This window comes from Vespa crabro, chromosome 4 (assembly GCF_910589235.1).
Source record: "Vespa crabro chromosome 4, iyVesCrab1.2, whole genome shotgun sequence".
Lineage (NCBI taxonomy): Eukaryota > Metazoa > Arthropoda > Insecta > Hymenoptera > Vespidae > Vespa > Vespa crabro.
Genome location: NC_060958.1, coordinates 10,750,007 through 10,766,512, shown reverse-complemented (window position 1 = coordinate 10,766,512; position 16,506 = coordinate 10,750,007). Strand labels below are relative to the sequence as shown.

At 29.4% G+C, this 16,506-nt stretch overlaps 3 protein-coding genes and 1 long non-coding RNA gene across 9 annotated transcripts in view; 1 reads left to right on the top strand and 3 right to left on the bottom strand.

Moving 5' to 3' along the window:
* The window catches only part of LOC124423914, a 53,721-nt gene extending 52,271 nt beyond the window's left edge, over nucleotides 1-1,450 (top strand). For both annotated transcript variants that reach the window (XM_046962286.1, XM_046962287.1), the window contains one exon: nucleotides 1,399-1,450. The gene's annotated coding sequence lies outside the window, so the exon portion shown is untranslated. The remainder of the gene's footprint in view (nucleotides 1-1,398) is intronic.
* Nucleotides 1,451-2,207: 757 nt separating this feature from the next.
* Nucleotides 2,208-7,903, bottom strand: LOC124423916 (autophagy protein 5). 5 transcript variants are annotated; one of them, XR_006942189.1, is made up of 7 exons: nucleotides 7,358-7,902; nucleotides 7,067-7,272; nucleotides 6,665-6,990; nucleotides 5,999-6,568; nucleotides 5,715-5,919; nucleotides 4,836-5,458; nucleotides 2,208-4,536 (listed from the first exon to the last, which is right to left on the bottom strand). XR_006942189.1 is itself a non-coding variant. In XM_046962288.1 (4 exons), the coding sequence occupies exons 1-4, from the start codon at nucleotides 7,511-7,513 to the stop codon at nucleotides 6,456-6,458; spliced, it is 801 nt and encodes a 266-aa protein (XP_046818244.1). In that variant the 5' UTR covers nucleotides 7,514-7,902; the 3' UTR covers nucleotides 5,962-6,455. The 5 variants fall into 5 exon arrangements, 1 of the variants encoding a protein (XP_046818244.1); XR_006942188.1 differs by lacking the exon at nucleotides 2,208-4,536 and adding an exon at nucleotides 4,538-4,738; XR_006942190.1 differs by lacking the exon at nucleotides 2,208-4,536 and having other exon boundaries at nucleotides 4,538-5,458; nucleotides 6,399-6,568; nucleotides 7,358-7,903.
* A 1,468-nt stretch (nucleotides 7,904-9,371) lies between these two features.
* Nucleotides 9,372-13,195, bottom strand: LOC124423446 (tudor domain-containing protein 3). The gene is made up of 11 exons (XM_046961162.1): nucleotides 12,751-13,195; nucleotides 12,448-12,532; nucleotides 12,162-12,361; nucleotides 11,941-12,088; nucleotides 11,585-11,818; nucleotides 11,364-11,497; nucleotides 11,067-11,291; nucleotides 10,336-10,993; nucleotides 10,101-10,223; nucleotides 9,938-10,016; nucleotides 9,372-9,869 (listed from the first exon to the last, which is right to left on the bottom strand). Exons 1-11 carry the CDS (start codon nucleotides 12,774-12,776, stop codon nucleotides 9,706-9,708), a joined length of 2,076 nt encoding a protein of 691 aa, XP_046817118.1. The 5' UTR covers nucleotides 12,777-13,195; the 3' UTR covers nucleotides 9,372-9,705.
* A 727-nt stretch (nucleotides 13,196-13,922) lies between these two features.
* On the bottom strand, nucleotides 13,923-16,447 carry LOC124423448. Its single transcript, XR_006942088.1, has 3 exons — nucleotides 15,068-16,447; nucleotides 14,621-14,732; nucleotides 13,923-14,510 (listed from the first exon to the last, which is right to left on the bottom strand). It is a non-coding gene; the product is annotated as an uncharacterized LOC124423448 (long non-coding RNA).
* Nucleotides 16,448-16,506: the final 59 nt, after the last annotated feature.

Sequence of the window (16,506 nt, the reverse complement as noted above, 5' to 3'; positions counted from 1 at the left end):
AAGAACGTCGATCGATCATACCACGACGACGATGTCCGTCTTCCTGTCTTCATTTTGTTACTTACAACCCTTACATATAGCGTCCTGATTTTTCCTAATTTATATTAACAAAGGAAAATAGAAAAAAAGATAATTCGATTCTTTCGATGCGAGAAGCGAACGACTCTTTTCAAAGTGTGATTTATAATATAATAATCAAAAACTTTATCGCCTTATCTAATGTAAAAACGATCGAGACTATCTGAGATGAGATAGATTAAAATAAGAAGTTTGTGAAACGAATGAGAATATATTTGTTTATATGAGAGAGAGGAAAAAAAGAAAAAAGACAATGATAAATTTATAACGTTTATGTATATATGTGTATGTATGTGTGTGTGCTTGTTGTGTGTGTTTGTGTATATATATATATATATGTACATATATACATATTTTACGTTACATTTCTATCCACGTCCTCGTGAACGCGATCGTATCCTTTTCCATTGGCGGGATTCGCCCGAAACGACCATATCCGTCATTGTGATTCATCGAGAGGAAGAGGAAGAATGTGTGTGTGTGTGAGAGAGAGAGAGAGAGAGAAAGAGAGAAAGAGAGAGAAAGAGACAGGCAGAATGAAAGAGAAAATTACGATCTTATTGTCTGTCTGATCTGGTGCAAAAAAGAAAGTCACTGATAAAGTTTTCCTTCTCTTAAATCGAAACGTAACGCAAGATCATTGTATTAAAAATATTGTATTATGTGTATATATACATATATATATGTATACACATAAACGGAAAATAACGCATAGATCTCATACGAGATGTTAGAAGGTTTACCGAATTTAAAAGAAAATATAAGAGATTATTTTAAATGAATCTGTGTTTATCTCATCAATTATTTTACCATTTCCCTATAATCCTAAAACGATTTGATATATGATGTTTCTTTTAAAAATTATAAATAATAAATAATTATAATAAATGAAAACAAATTTTACAAGCGAATCAATACATTTTCTTCGAGTATATCTATTTTCGAATATCTCGATCGAAGGAATTTCATTTCTTCAGTTTCAAGAGTCTTCTAAGAGGGCTCTTACAATAAATTATTTAGAATGTAATTGTAAAAGAAAGACAGAGAAAAAAGAGAGAAAAAAAAAATACCAACAAATTAATTGTCTTCTAAATACTATTTTCTCTTTATTTACATTCCGAATGAATACTCGATCGAAACAGCGAAAGTAATTTCGCTATTTCGAATATCTGTCCTAGAAATGAACCTTAGAACAACAAACAAAATTATTTGAAATCTAATCTCGTTAAGATGTATTAAAAAAATCGAAAAGTAAAGAAAATTTTTATCTTTCCCGTATGTTATCTAAATGCTATTTATATTTTCCTTTTTAATTTGCAGAAAAAACTCGACGTTCCGATGGTTCCTCCCTTCTCCTATTGAAAAAAGAAAAGAAAAAAAAAAAAAATAACAAACAAACAAAACAAAACAAAAAACACAAAGAAGGAGAAAGAGAGAGGATATCTCAAAGTAGTAACAGAGAGCTTCTCGAATTCCTCGATCTCGTGCCGATCGATCTACGAGTACACATTAGAACTACAGATAAGTAAGAGTCAACCGGCTGCAAGTTGCACGAGCGATGCACCAGCGATGCATTATTTCCGTTATCGCGGACGATTGGCAGCGTGAACGAGCGACGGTCATACACGTACTCGTTAAACTTTCTAAGCACGCCACGCTAAGCACTTGGGTACCTATATGTATACGTATATGTATAACATATACGTACGTAATGTATATATATAATATATATAAAGAAAAGCACTAACACATAATGCATATAAGCGTGAAGTAGTAAGTATTGACGCACAATAAAATCCCAACGTATCCAAGCGCGTTCTTCTTCACGTTGACGCACATGATAAACGTTAGTATATTCGATAAATGCACGATGCATTTTAAAAGTTCCTTACTAAATTCTAAGTATCGGTATATAGATATACATAATGCCAAGCTCGTACAATATCTTATTGAACGAAGGACGGACGTTCGTTCTGAATGTCATCGTACTAATATTTATTTATTTATTTATTAAAGAAAATCTTTTTTCCAAACTCGTTCATGGACATTTTAAAAGGAAAAAAAAAAAAAAAAAAAAATGTAATCCTAACAATTGGAATCTCTTGGAGTTTCAAATTTTTACTCGTCGACCTTTTTTCCTTTGTCTTTTTGTTCCCTTTTTTTTTTTGCTTACTTGTTTGTTTTCTTTTTTTTTTTTTTCTTTCACGAGCGTGACGTTAGACGAAGGTAAAGGTAAAGACTTCTGGAAAAATGACTAAACACCAATGAAGATTACGCAATCGGTATCTGTAAAAAAAAAAAAAAAAAAAAAAAAAGAAAATGGGCTGTCAGTTCCTAAGAAAAAGAGTCATACTTCTGCTCGATTCTTCGTTGGAAAATGATGTGACCACTTTACGAGATAAGAACGATTGGTGATCTTTGTGTGTACATATATATATATATATATATATTTATATTTATATACGTACATATATATGTATGTATATGTAGGTACGTAGATAAGTTTGTATGTGACAGAATGAAGCTTTGCTCGCTCATAGTCTCGCCTTAGCACTTGACGCTTTCACCGTGACGATGCATACTCACTTAGCTATACTATATCGATTTTAATTGACGTGATGCCTTTTTTTTTTTTTTTTTTTGTAGAATCTGAGGGCATCCTTTGATCCTCATTCTCTTTTTACGTTTGTACTATTAACACGATTTCTTTTGCTCCGCCATTGTATACTGATTGTATATTTTGTATAAGAAGAAGAAACAAAAAATATTTTGTACATGTGATCGCTCTTTTTTTTTTTTCTTTTTCTTTTTCTTTTTCTTTTCTTTGATTAACGAATATTAGAAATTAACTGAATGAATTCAAGTTAACTTTTCTTATCGCGATCAAACGAATACCAAGTGAAACTTAATTTATTTCGATCGACATCTGTTTCGACGTTTGTCTGTTCACTCGTTTCAAATAAGTTAAATACGCACGTGTCGAATGATCGTCTTTGAAAACAAACGAACAAAGCTGCTGCTAGAACGAGAAATCCGTAGATCGCTTCTTTGCTCTCGAAGATAAAGCAGAATCGTGAGTTTATCGATATCACGTTTGATTCCACAAACATGATTTAAGTCCCTCGTTCATGATAAATTTCTACGAACGGGAAAAATAAAAATTCTATAGTATAATTAATTATTATTACATTTGAACTTCGACAAACGTAATCAATACGCCAATTAGATAAAAATTACTATACTCGCGTGACACGCGCAAACACACACATACACATCAGTTTTCTTAATAAAAATTCATTCTTAGATATTTTATATATTTCTTTATGTTCGTACATTTTTATTGCAATTTCGTAAACGTCATCGAGAAGAAATATAAAATGTGCATGAAATAGAATATTTAAATTTCGATGTCGATAATTGAATTAAATTGCAGAAGAAAGAAAAATTTGAAGTGAAGTTTAGGAAATGCATGATTCGTCTTTGAATAAATCGACTTCGTAAATTCCAATTGATTATTTTCATGTTTAGAGTTTGTTTTTCTTTCGATCTACATGCTCGTCTACGAGGACGACGACCAAGCAAAGACCGATTGCCAAAAGCTACGACGTTATACATATATCGCGATGATAAATAACACCACTCGTTTTTATTGAGGCCACTGTATATGAACGCGGGTGTATATAACCCGTGCGCACGCGCACAAAAGTCGAACCTTGAATCGTAGAGCATGACTGATGCAACGCGTCAATCAACGCCAATAAATGTCACAGACTGGTGCAATGCAATTAGGAAGGATGCACTGGCACGTAGAAAAATATTCCATAGGATCGAGCGTCAGTATTCAATGACGAGGAGTCACAGAGAGAATATAATTAATAATTAAGAATTCAGTTCGTTCGGTGAAATGTTTGAAATCCTTTCGCGATCCTTTTTACATTTCTTTTTCTTTTTTTTTTTTTTTTTCCCCCTATGCAATTAGAAAGGATGCACCGGCACGTAAAAAAATATTCCATCGAATTGAACGAACTCGTAATGACGAGTCTTGTAAAAACATAATTAATCAAAAGAAATTATATTCAATGAAAAAGAAATTAAGAATTGTTTCCGGATTCTTATTCATTTTTTAAAGATTTCCCTTGTCGATTATAAAATCATTTTTTTCTATAAGGACGGTAGCGCTTGGGGAAGGGGAAGAGAGAATAATCTACCTATCCAATAGAAGAAAAAAGAAAATTAAATAGAAAGAGATAAGAGAAAATCTTTCTAATAAATCTAGAAATGTTATTTGTCTACCGGAAATTCAAAAGGGATATACAAAATGTTTTCTGGCTCTATTCCAAAGTCTCAAGTAACGTGACTGATTCTGTCCGTAGCAAAGCAAGGGGGTGATCGGTAGTCCAACTAAGATTCGTTCTCCTATAATTATTCTTCTAGTCTTCTTCGAGTCGATTCTTCTTTCTACGGGTAAGGAAAAAAAAAAAAAAAAAAAGAAAAAAGAAAAGAAAAAAAAGATAAAACAAAAAATCTCAAAATAAAAGTACTTTGTTATTAATCTCCAAAACACAATTCTGCATGCTGTTACTGCACAAACTATACTCTCTCTTTGTTTCTCCTTATATATATATATATATATATTACTTTTTTCAATTTTCTGTAAAATCTAAAAAAGAAAAAAAGAAAAGGAAAGGAAGAGAAGTTTTTCTCAACTTTTCCTTGAAAAAGTCGACAAAAAGTAACGCAACCAAGCGAATACATACCAAAGGATAGCCGAGGAAGAACCGCGATTAGAGTGGAATAATTTAAGTCGTGACATCAAAACGACCGTCACATTCGAGCAGCAATTTGACTGGGAAAACCTTCAGTGAACGCTCCTGCCGCTCTCGAGAGTCATTTTCACGATGGCGGCTAATTATAAAGCGCACTTGCACTCAAAGAGATAGGGACAAGCGAGAACACGCGTTCTTGAAGGCGCATAACGACAGAGATGAAGAGAAAGAGAGAGAGGAGAGAGAGAAAGATGGAGACAAAGGCACGCATCGTGATCCTTCCCTCGGTATAGTAGAAAAAGCGTCGTTTGTCTCGTTTCTGTCGTTGCGAAAGGCAACGCCGAAGTTGTACGTATATATTTTTATCCTACGCTCGTGCCTTTCTTAACTTCTTTCTGCCCTTTTCCCTTCTCTCCTCTCCTCGTTTCTTTTTCATCTTTGACTTAATCCTTTTCTTCGAGGAAACATCAATCAGGAGATACGAAAGATTCGCTATCGAAACTAATAATATCTCGATTAGTTTTCTTAGAAAATCTTTTAGTGATCTTTTCTTTTTTTCTTTTTTTCAGTTCGCAAAAGAAAAATCAAAGGATATCGTTCCATGATCAATATATCTGGAATTAAAATTCTATTGTTAATCGATTAAATAACGATTATAGAAAGACACAGTACATTCGAAGATCGTAAATGACTACACGATATGAATCACCTGAACACGATCTTCTATTGACGAAAGAGGATATACGGAAAAGATATCAGGATACGGCATTAGTTATATTTAAAGTAAATTCATAAGTTTGCCATAATTAATAGATTTTCGTTATCTTACATTACTTCGTTATTAAAGAATCGAATTTTTGAATCGCTTACCTTAACTTTTTATTACAGGAACATCAGAGTAAAAAAGAAGTGAACTATTTAACCTTTGGAGCAAGTCGTAGAACTATGGAGTATAGTAATTATGGAAATCAACCGGTAATAATACGTAGACCTCTCGAAGTTTCAGAAGTAAGTGATCCTTTGCCATTGCGAATATTGAGAATGTATCGTAAGCCTCATGAGAATTGTACTATAGCTTAAATCATGTTAAAAATAATTAAATAAATATATTCGTAAATATTATATGACGTAAATATTATATCTTTTATACATACATAATAAATTAATATATATTGATTTCTTCAAATTTAAATATCAAACATTCTTTAAATTATTTTACAAACAATTTTATACGTAATACATCATAATGCACGGATACGGATTTTTACGAAATACGATCGATTTAATTGGTAAGAACAATTGATCCACGTTAAAATCTGCTTTATCAAACAGATTTTATTAGCTATTAATAAATAAATTATTTTCCATAAATTGTTTTCCCTTGCTTCCCTTATACAAACATGTATAAAATCAAAGCAGTACATTTCTATTGCTTATAATAAGAGGCAAAATGTACCATCTGACATTTATTAGAAAATAAATAAAAAATAAAAAATAAAATCTGTATTTTTAAGGAGAAGATCCATGATACAAGGATCTTTTCTAAATAATCACCAGCAATATTAAATAATAACACTGAAGTTATAGTTTATCACATCTCTTCAATATAGGTTATGAAGAAGTCACAACTAAATGAAGAAAATTATCAGGATAGCTTAAATGTTCTGACATCCATTGCAATGGTGTCTCCGGTGATGGTATAATTCCATGAGTACGTACTTCAACTACAAGATATAAAATCTAAATTAAAAGGTTATCTTTTTTTTTTTTTTTTTTTTTTTTTTTTTAAGTAATAATAGAAATAATCTATTAGTACATACCATTTTCTTGATCTGGAAATACTTCGTTCAATAAATGTTTCAACGTTTTCCTTTGGCCTTCTTCATTAACTGGTTTAACAAGCTTTTGAATATATTTATCCTCGCTTGTGTAGCATCGAAAAGGGATATATTTGAATCCTTCTTCGCTATTAGCTGCTTCCATTAATCTTCGATTTATAGACCAAAATTGATCGAATTTATCGGTAATTAATCCATTCCATAAACTGCTGTGTTCCTTTTTTTGCATAGCCGACACAATTTGTCCTCTATGTTTTAAAACATCTGCCTCTTTAACGCAAGCAAGAAAATGTGATTCTACAACTTCTCTGAAATCCAATTTTTACACATTGACTTTAACACTTTCAAAAATATCATATTATAACCTATAAAAGATTTACATACTTGTTCTGACAATGCATCAAGACATTTTCTGGAAATTTATCAAAATGAACAACGATATTCCATGGTAATTCAATGTCATTCGAATATATATCTAATAATACACCAATAGGATAGTGCCACTTTAATGGAATTCCATTAAATTCTAACCACATTTCATGATCCTGTTTGCTATCACTTTCTATATGTTTTATAAAATGTTTTCTCACCTGTACAACGCAAACAACGTGTCTACGGTAACATTGATAAATGTGAATACATTAAAAACACAGGAAAGATAACAAATTTTAGTACCTTCTCTGTGCACACTGGAAAATAACTTAATCTAGGCACCATAAGATAAAACGGATCAGGACCTTGTAATTCGCACGTTTCCTCGGTATCGAGTGTAAAACAAACGGGAATTTTACCATCCCAAATTTCCCTCAAAACTTCTCGATCATTCGCCATTGCGTAGAAAAAAAATTTGTTTTGTTTGTTTGTTCTTCTTTTTTTTCTTTTTTTCTTTTTTTTTTTTTTTTTTTATAACCCAAACACGATGACTACGCCTTGACAATATACTTAAACGTATATTTTTCGTCTATTATGATATCACATTATCTTTTAACGCTAACGAGTCGTATCATAGATCTAACAATTATCAAATACTTCTCGTTTAGGTTGCTTACCATTTTTCTATTACGAACAACGTTATCAAGAACTCAATAGAATAAAATCGTAGCGCCAGTAATAACCTAGAAATCAGAACTAAAGATTTGGAAACGACAACGCTATCTAACGATAAAATACTTCAATTAATTTGTAAAGTATATCTCCGATAAAGTAGTAATCTAATAATTTAAATAATACGTATGAATGTAAAGAGTAATGCCACTAATTATATATATATATATATATATATATATATATATATATATATATATATATATATATATATATATATATATGTATATATTCTATAAATAATAATTATTACGAAAAGTTACGATGTTTATACGACGAACTACATTAACAGACTGAAATGTTCTTTTAGTCTTGTTGGTAGGTCAAATTAGCGGACATTTGGTATTTATATTTTGTAGTAGGTAAAAGTTACGTGTGTGTATATATGAGTCACGTGTAAATAAAAGAAAGAAAAAGAGAATCATTTATAATTATTTAGAAATATAACGCAATGTTGAAGATATAATAAATAGACAGTTAATTGATTTTATTATTTCAATGGGAGACATATTTTAAGGTTGTTCATCGTATCTGATTTTATAATGAATAGATCTCATCTATTCATCTAATGAAAAAGATTTCATTTTGAAGATGAAGGTTTAATCGAGGAAATGGCTTTTTTGAATTTCTAAAAAAAAAAAAAAAAAAAAAGAAAAAAAAAAGCTTTATTTCCTTTGAGAAATATTATATCAAAAAATGGTATTTTTTTGAAAATAATTCATGTATAAAAATGAAGGTTTTTTTTTTTTAAATTCCTAAAAGCCATAAAATACGAACTGTCATATCCAATAATGATGATTGAAGTTTCCGATGTTGTGAGTCCTACTATCCCTAAGCGGGGACTGACCCTCCTCCAGTTAGTATATAATTAATATCTCCTGTAGGAGTAATTCTCTTTATATAGTATTATTACTATTACTATAGTAATTATATACATATATATATATATATATATATATATATATATATATATTATATATAATATAATATAATAATGAAAATAATGTCAAGAAGTAGAAAAAGAAATACATTTATATTTATATAAAATAATATTTGATATTATAAGTATTCAATAATTTTCATATCAATTATATTTATTATTCTTTATTCATTTTTTATCGTAAAATAAATCCATATCTATATTTATCATGAATTATAGCGACAGGTATGTGCCATCATTAAAAAAACGACATAAATATGAGAGAATGAATTGTAAGTTCACCTATCTAATACTATTTAATTTAACTCATTAAACTAATCCGATAGTTGTTATATGCGAGAAAGAAATAATCTGTTAAATCTTATATAGACTAATACTATAATGTTTCTTTGCTGCGCTTATTGTTCATATTTCTTGTCCATATCTGTCGCTGAAGTTGCATACGACTACGAGCAAAAGGTGATGTAAAGATTAAAAAAAAAAAAAAAAAAAAAAAAAAAAAGTTTTATTCAGTATTTCTATGACTCTTTTTGACGATGTATTTTCATTTTTTTTTTTTTTTTTTTATATATATATAAAGGATAACATTAACCATTTCAACTCAATTATGTGTTATGTGATTAGGAATATGGAATAATATTTTAGTATCGATATATATATATATATTTTTTTTTTTTTTTTTTGAAGTGTTAGCTTCCATTTTCTTCACATACCACATAAGGAAACAATTTGTATCATAATTATACAGTTATTACATATTGAATCTCAACGTTGAGTACAAATCATTTGCCACACAAAAAAATTCATTTAATTATTTCTTAAATAACCTACGGACTTGCACATGTAGAATTTATCTCTGCACATATGGAAAGTATGTGGTGCTCCATAGAGTCAGTCTTGAACCAGCAGCAAAACTATGACTGAATATTCAGTAGAGCTTCCTTTACTTTTCTAAAGAAAATTATTGGTACTACACACATTAGAGTAGAGAATTATTTTGTATATTGGTTGGCATGGAATAATGATTTCGTTGTGCCGGTGGCTGATAGATCGGCTGAGTACTACGTACTGGACCTCTCTTCTTACTATAACCTTTATTACCAGAACTAGGTCCATTGCCGCTTCTACGGAACTCCATACCAGCTATAAAAATTATTTTCATTAAGTATATGTACAGAAAATTTGATATAAAGCAATACTATATCACTAACCCGCAATGTTATTTTGACTTTGCTCATTTCGAGTTTGTCTATTATTTGCTCTTTGATCCCTTCCTCGGTCATTCTTTTCCTACGACATATTTTAGTTCAATAATACATTAATATCGAAATATTTCAAATACATAAAGTTATTCTAATATTACAACTATAATACCATATGAATGTCTTCCGTTATAGGTATACAATCTACTTGAAGCACTTCTTCGTAATTTTCAAAACCTTTAAATTGTACAACGCACGTTCTTTCAGATACGGCAGTCACTTCAGCATTATAATACTATATAATAAAAGTATTAAAAAAAAAAAAAAAAAAAAAAAAAAATAAAAGAAAAAAAAATTATTTTATTATACAGGAATATAAATAAATAATAAAATAATAAATAACATACTCTGTTATCTTCCCAATACTTAGCCATACACTTATCACCTATTTGCCATACCCATGGAGTACTGACAGGAACATTGGTACTTTGATTATTTAAATTATGATTTTCATTTTTGTGAGCAGTAGATCCAACGTTTTCCCTATTACTCGCATTATCATTTAATTGATATTTATTTAACTGATTTCTATAATTTCTATCGGGTGTATTTGCTCCATAAATTCTAGTTCCTGTCTCTTGTACTCGATTATGTCTGTTATAGGAATTATCAGCAAGGTGTCTATTCCTAGTTTCTGATTCGTAATGATTATAATTTCTATTATTAGAAGAATTTTTTCCTTGCTGCTCATGTTGATTTTTATGACAACCACCACTGTCATCGGTATATCCAATACCAGAATGTGATTGAGGAAGAGAATTTTTATATTCATTATGTTGATTCTTTTGAGGACCAGTTCTATTTCCATTGTCTTGATGATAGTAACCATGAGTATCCTGATTTCGTTGAAATCTTGGTGGTTTACTTTGTTGAGTATTACTATTTCCATTGTACTGCGAGTATTGTGAAGTACCAGAATTATTATTATTATTTAATCTTTTATTTGCCTTATTTTCTTCACTATGTCTTGGTGGAGCTTGATACCCACGACCTCCTCTTTGAGATCTATAATGCAACAGAAAATATACAATCTAATTTTCTTTCTAAACTATTTTATTATTTTATAATATCCACATACCGTCCCCCTCTAGCATTATGTGTATCTGCTTTTGATTCGAGACGTTCAACATTATTTTCATTATTTTGTACATAATTATTTTGTGCAGTTTCTATCGGCTCCGGTTGAATTGGCAATTTGTCCTCAAGAAAATCAAATAAAGATATTTTCCCACTGCTTGGTTTACTTTCCTCAGATTTTTTATCAAAACGTTTACTTCTTGGTTCTCTTGGTTCCCTTGACTCTCTATTATAAATATAAAATAATTATAAAATATTGAAATAATTAACTATATATTATAAAAAGAATAAAATATACTTGTGTTTATTATTAGTTCTTTGTAAACTTTTGATTGCTTTATCAACATTATTTCTGTTTACGCGCAAAGCATATTCAGCTTGTTCTATGGAAAATCCTTGTTCTACTATCCTTTGTACACTATGGTCTAATAGCTGATAAAGTAAAATGATAATAATATAATCAATAAAGGAATAAATTGATGTGAGAAAAAAAAAAGATTATACCCTACCAAAACTAACCTGTTTATTTCCACCACCAAAAACTTTTTTGCTACCTTGCTTAGCAGCCTCAGCTATTGCATCTTTACGCTGTGCTTCAAATTCTGCATTTTCTTTACTAGTTTTATCCTTTTCTGCTATTGCTTTGAAATTTTTATCACGATCAGAAACTTTGATAATCTTTTTTCCAAATGGTATCCATGGTGGAGGACCTCCTTCCTCCGCGGATCTTACTCTTGAATGATGTGCTAATTTCTATAATGAATAATCAATGAATATTTCACTTAGAAACAAATATGAATATAATTAATATAATTGTTATAATAAAAAAAAAAAAAAAAAAAAAAAAAAAAACTATAATATATATTTCTATTTACTTTATTTAATTCCCATTTCTCTACAAGACTCGATACTCTTCCTCCTAATAGTTGACTTATGTGCGAGGGTTTTAACAAAATAATTCCATGTGACATGGGTATACTTCCTGACTTGAGCAATAATTTTGTACCAGGAGGTGTGTTTAAACTATAAAAGAATACACAAGCCTCATTAAATAACATTTAAATTCAGGCTTGAATACCTTTACATTATTGGTTACCTTATGGAAGAAAGTGATTCAATTTCTACAGCTTGATAATTATTTTTACCATCGGTTAATGATAATTTTAACATACGCGGTGCACCACGAGATTCTTCATTACTTTTAGGGGCAGCAACATTACGTAATTTTTGTATTTGTAATACAATATTTCCTTGATGAATATCACCTTGACCACTACCAATTTCCTTTAGATCGAGCTATCAAATAATAATACAAAGATTTATAGATAAAGAAAAAAATCGATATTGATTATTATTAATCAGATCTCATTTCAAAGACTTACATCTAGACAACGTCTCAATATTTTCTCTAAGTCATTGATATTTCCAGAATCGCTGACAAGATTAAATCCATGGTTAGAAAGGTACCTGATATAAATATTTAGTTCAATTTTACGATGCTTCATCGCACAACGTTACTTTAATGCTGATATATATATATATATATATATATATATATACATGTATATATATATATATATATATATATATATATATATATATATGTTTATATATACATGTGATACTTCAACAAAATATTTATATATTTCAAGAGACCTTGAGACAAGGAAGCAATAGTAACTTACCAGCCATGCTCTTTTAACTTTTCCATAGTAGCCACAGTCACTTTTCTTACATAAAGAAATTCTTTAATCTTAAAGGATTGTACTTTTGTCGTATAGTTTTTTTACGAATCCTTTAGTACAAATATCTAGACTACAAAATATCTCGCGTAAGAGATATAGGCAATGCATTTGCAGAAACGTTGGTAAACATTTTATCAGCTGACACTATAAATCAGAGTTAAAAATTTTGGATATTCCGTTGAGATATTACAGGAACGTAATATTTTTACAACGTTTTTTCTTCGACGATTCTTATATGTCTTGCTACTGTGCAATTTTAAAGAATAATCGAACGAAAGAACCGCGCCTACTAAAATCTAACTCGTCTGCCACCATCTTGAAAACGTAGCATCGATCATCAGGATCCAACGACAGATGTCGCGCTAAATAATTTCCAATCGAATGGATTTCATTTTGAAATTATCTTCTCGTACTGCCCTATTACAGATGGTTTATTATTAATTGATGTACTTTTTCTTTTTTTTTTTTTTACATGTACGATTTCAAGATTTCGATAAATGCTTCTTTTTTTATTTTTAAAATGAAAAATTATTTCCAAATTTCAATGTATTTCATAGTATGTAACGTCCAATTGAGAAATATCAATAAAATTATAATTCATATCTCGTTGTAATTGATAAAACTTTTGTAAACTCGATAAAAAACGATCTTGATTAATTGGTTATTTAATAATATAATTTAACTACACCGAACTTTAAACTATAACAGATTAGATATTCAAATTCTTAACAATAATTGATTATTTTCTTCCATGTTTTTAAATAGATCTCTAAAAAAAAAAAAAAAATAAAAATAACTCGATTTAATTTCAATAAAAATTTACGAAGAACAAGTATCGACTCATACATATGTCATTTATTACGAATTGAATTGATCGAAGAGAATATGATACGTACATAATATGCTCCGTCCAAAAATAATTTTCTTCGTAATGCTAAGATCATAAACGTTTTCAAAAGTAGGTCATTCGGATGCTATGAAAGGCAGCAGGAAGACTTATATTCTGTATTCCGGACAAGACTATCTAGATTTTTTTTTATAATAAACATAAAACACAATGCCGATTATTCAGATTTCTTTTTTGACAAAAAAATGTCTTTAAGCAAATAATATAAAATTAAAACAAGATTTATTTATCGCAAAACAAATGAGAATCCAATAATCGATAGTGATATAATAATTCGATTGATCTCAAATTAACATAACCTGTTATAATCGATTATTAATGCTATTCATCAAACTCGGTTTTATAACAGTTTATGACAACAATGGAGAACAGGCATGATTTCTTTATCGATTTTAACGAACAAAGGTGTCTTTTTAAAGACGAAAGTTTAACTAGGACAGAATATTTTAACGCAAATATAAGAAAATAAGCGTTCATGTCGATGAATCTAAGTTGTCAGAGATATGATTAAATTTTTGAAAAATTTGTAATTTTTTTTTTTTTTATATTTTATATATCAAAAATCCAAAGATATTGTAAAGAATGTGTAACAGATTATCAAGCATTTAAATTCATAATTCATGGATCGTAGGTTCGATGATTTTGTTAATTTTATTTTGTATCGATGTAAATTAATATAATCAATTAATTTATTATTTTGTTTTCCACATATTTCAGTAAAAGTTTAATATACCAATCTCTTGTATTCATTTTCTCGACTGATGATTGACGTTAAGTTTCACGATGATCTGTGCTAGAAAGTATGCAGCAACGATATAATTTTGTTCGATGACAAATATACATAAAGTATATAAATTTGTCGATTATTTTATGAAAAATAATAATCAATAAATATATACTTACATGTTATATATTATTTTTATAAAAATAAACGAGTTCGTTTACGCACCATCTACGAGATTTTTCTTTAAGTGCTATTTTTCTTTTCTTTATTTCTTTTTTTTTATGATTTCCTCTGCAAGAATAATAATCCATTTTATATTATTCCTATTACTATCTACTATTACGTAGATTGTAATCGTAATAGTAATATTACTATTACTATTACGAATGATGATAATGTATAATAACAAAAGAAGAAAGTGTTGTTATCTTGTGATCGTTTTTCGCGTGAACTGTCAACAAATCATGATACACATGACTACCCATTATCGATAGATACGTCTTATATTTTAATTTATATTAAAATGATATAATATATAAGTATTATATAACACCACCTACTTTAACCTATACGAATCCGATTATGTATATGTAGATATATATATATATATACTATACGATACTCACACAATGGGACTAGCTTGCGCTTTTAGTTCGCATTTTGTCCGTACGTGTCGCTAAAGTCATACACGCTTCAAGCAAAAGACGATGAATACCATAAATATAACCTATATTTCTATTTAAATTAATCTTGCATATTATAATATTACATTCAATGGAAATAATTGGCAAAATGTTATAATTTTTCTAAATGAAAGAAAAATAATTAAATTCGATCGATCGATGGCTAATTTATCTTACAAAATTCGTGCTTACGTATTCCACGCGAATAATACAAATGTCGTAATGAATTAATTTGATCAAAGCTATTACACCCGTAATTATTATAATAGATAAATGATTATAAGGTTAATCGTTGATTGGTCCAATTTAGATTTACGATTATTACTTGGGCGTAGTTCTGTTTAAACGAATAATGTAATTATACTGATCGCGTGGAAATCGACTTTGCGAATAGCGGAAATGTGAAAACATCGCGAAGAACATACGACCCACCCATATTGAGATTGTTTTCACATAGATATATTGCTTTTCCTTTTGTCTCTTTTTTCATCGTAATTTTGACTTTTCTCCTTTAATCGTCTTTTACTATTCGTTTGATCATGCACTCGTATATGTACGTAAGTACATAAATATGTACATGATTGAACGAATCGTGACGAATTTCTGTCGATTTCCATTAAAAGGAAGTTCTTTTATCGTTCGGATAAAAGAAAGTTCTTTTATCGTTCGAATAAATTTTATCGATCCCATAACTAACTCCCATAAAAACAATGAAGAATTTTTTTTTATAAAAATATGAAATCGATGAAAAAATTAACATGATTATCATTTTTTTAATATCATTAATACTCTTTTTCGTAACTTTGAAAACATTATAATGAGTGAAACATAGATCGATGAAATTTCTATAAGAATAAAGTAAAGCGTAGAAGAGAATCATCAATGTCTCTCGTCTCATAACCTTTCTTTCTCTCTCTCTCTCTCTTTCTCTCTCTCTCCTCTCTCTCTCTCTCTCTCTTTGAATCGTATGACCCTGTTGAAACAATTATTTCCAAGGGAAATAATAGACCACGAACGAGTAAATACTCGCGCCACGAAAATCCTTCATTACGATTCATCAAATTGCGTGCACGTCCTCGAAGAGTGAAAAACGAAAAAAAATAATGAGATTGCCATCGAGCGTAAAGCGTCCTCGCTTTTTTCGCCTAAACAATAAACACGCAAACAGTAAAAGATATCGACGTTATTAAGAAATCAAACTACGTTGTATTCACTTTAAAAATAACAAATTACGATAACAAAGAACGAAAGAAACGATGATCTTCGAAACGAACGTTGTAAATGATGGTCCGCCATCTTTGTTTTCTACGTTTACGAAAATTTATCGATAAGTGATCATTCTTCTTTATCGATCGATTCTTAACATACGCATTTGATATTTC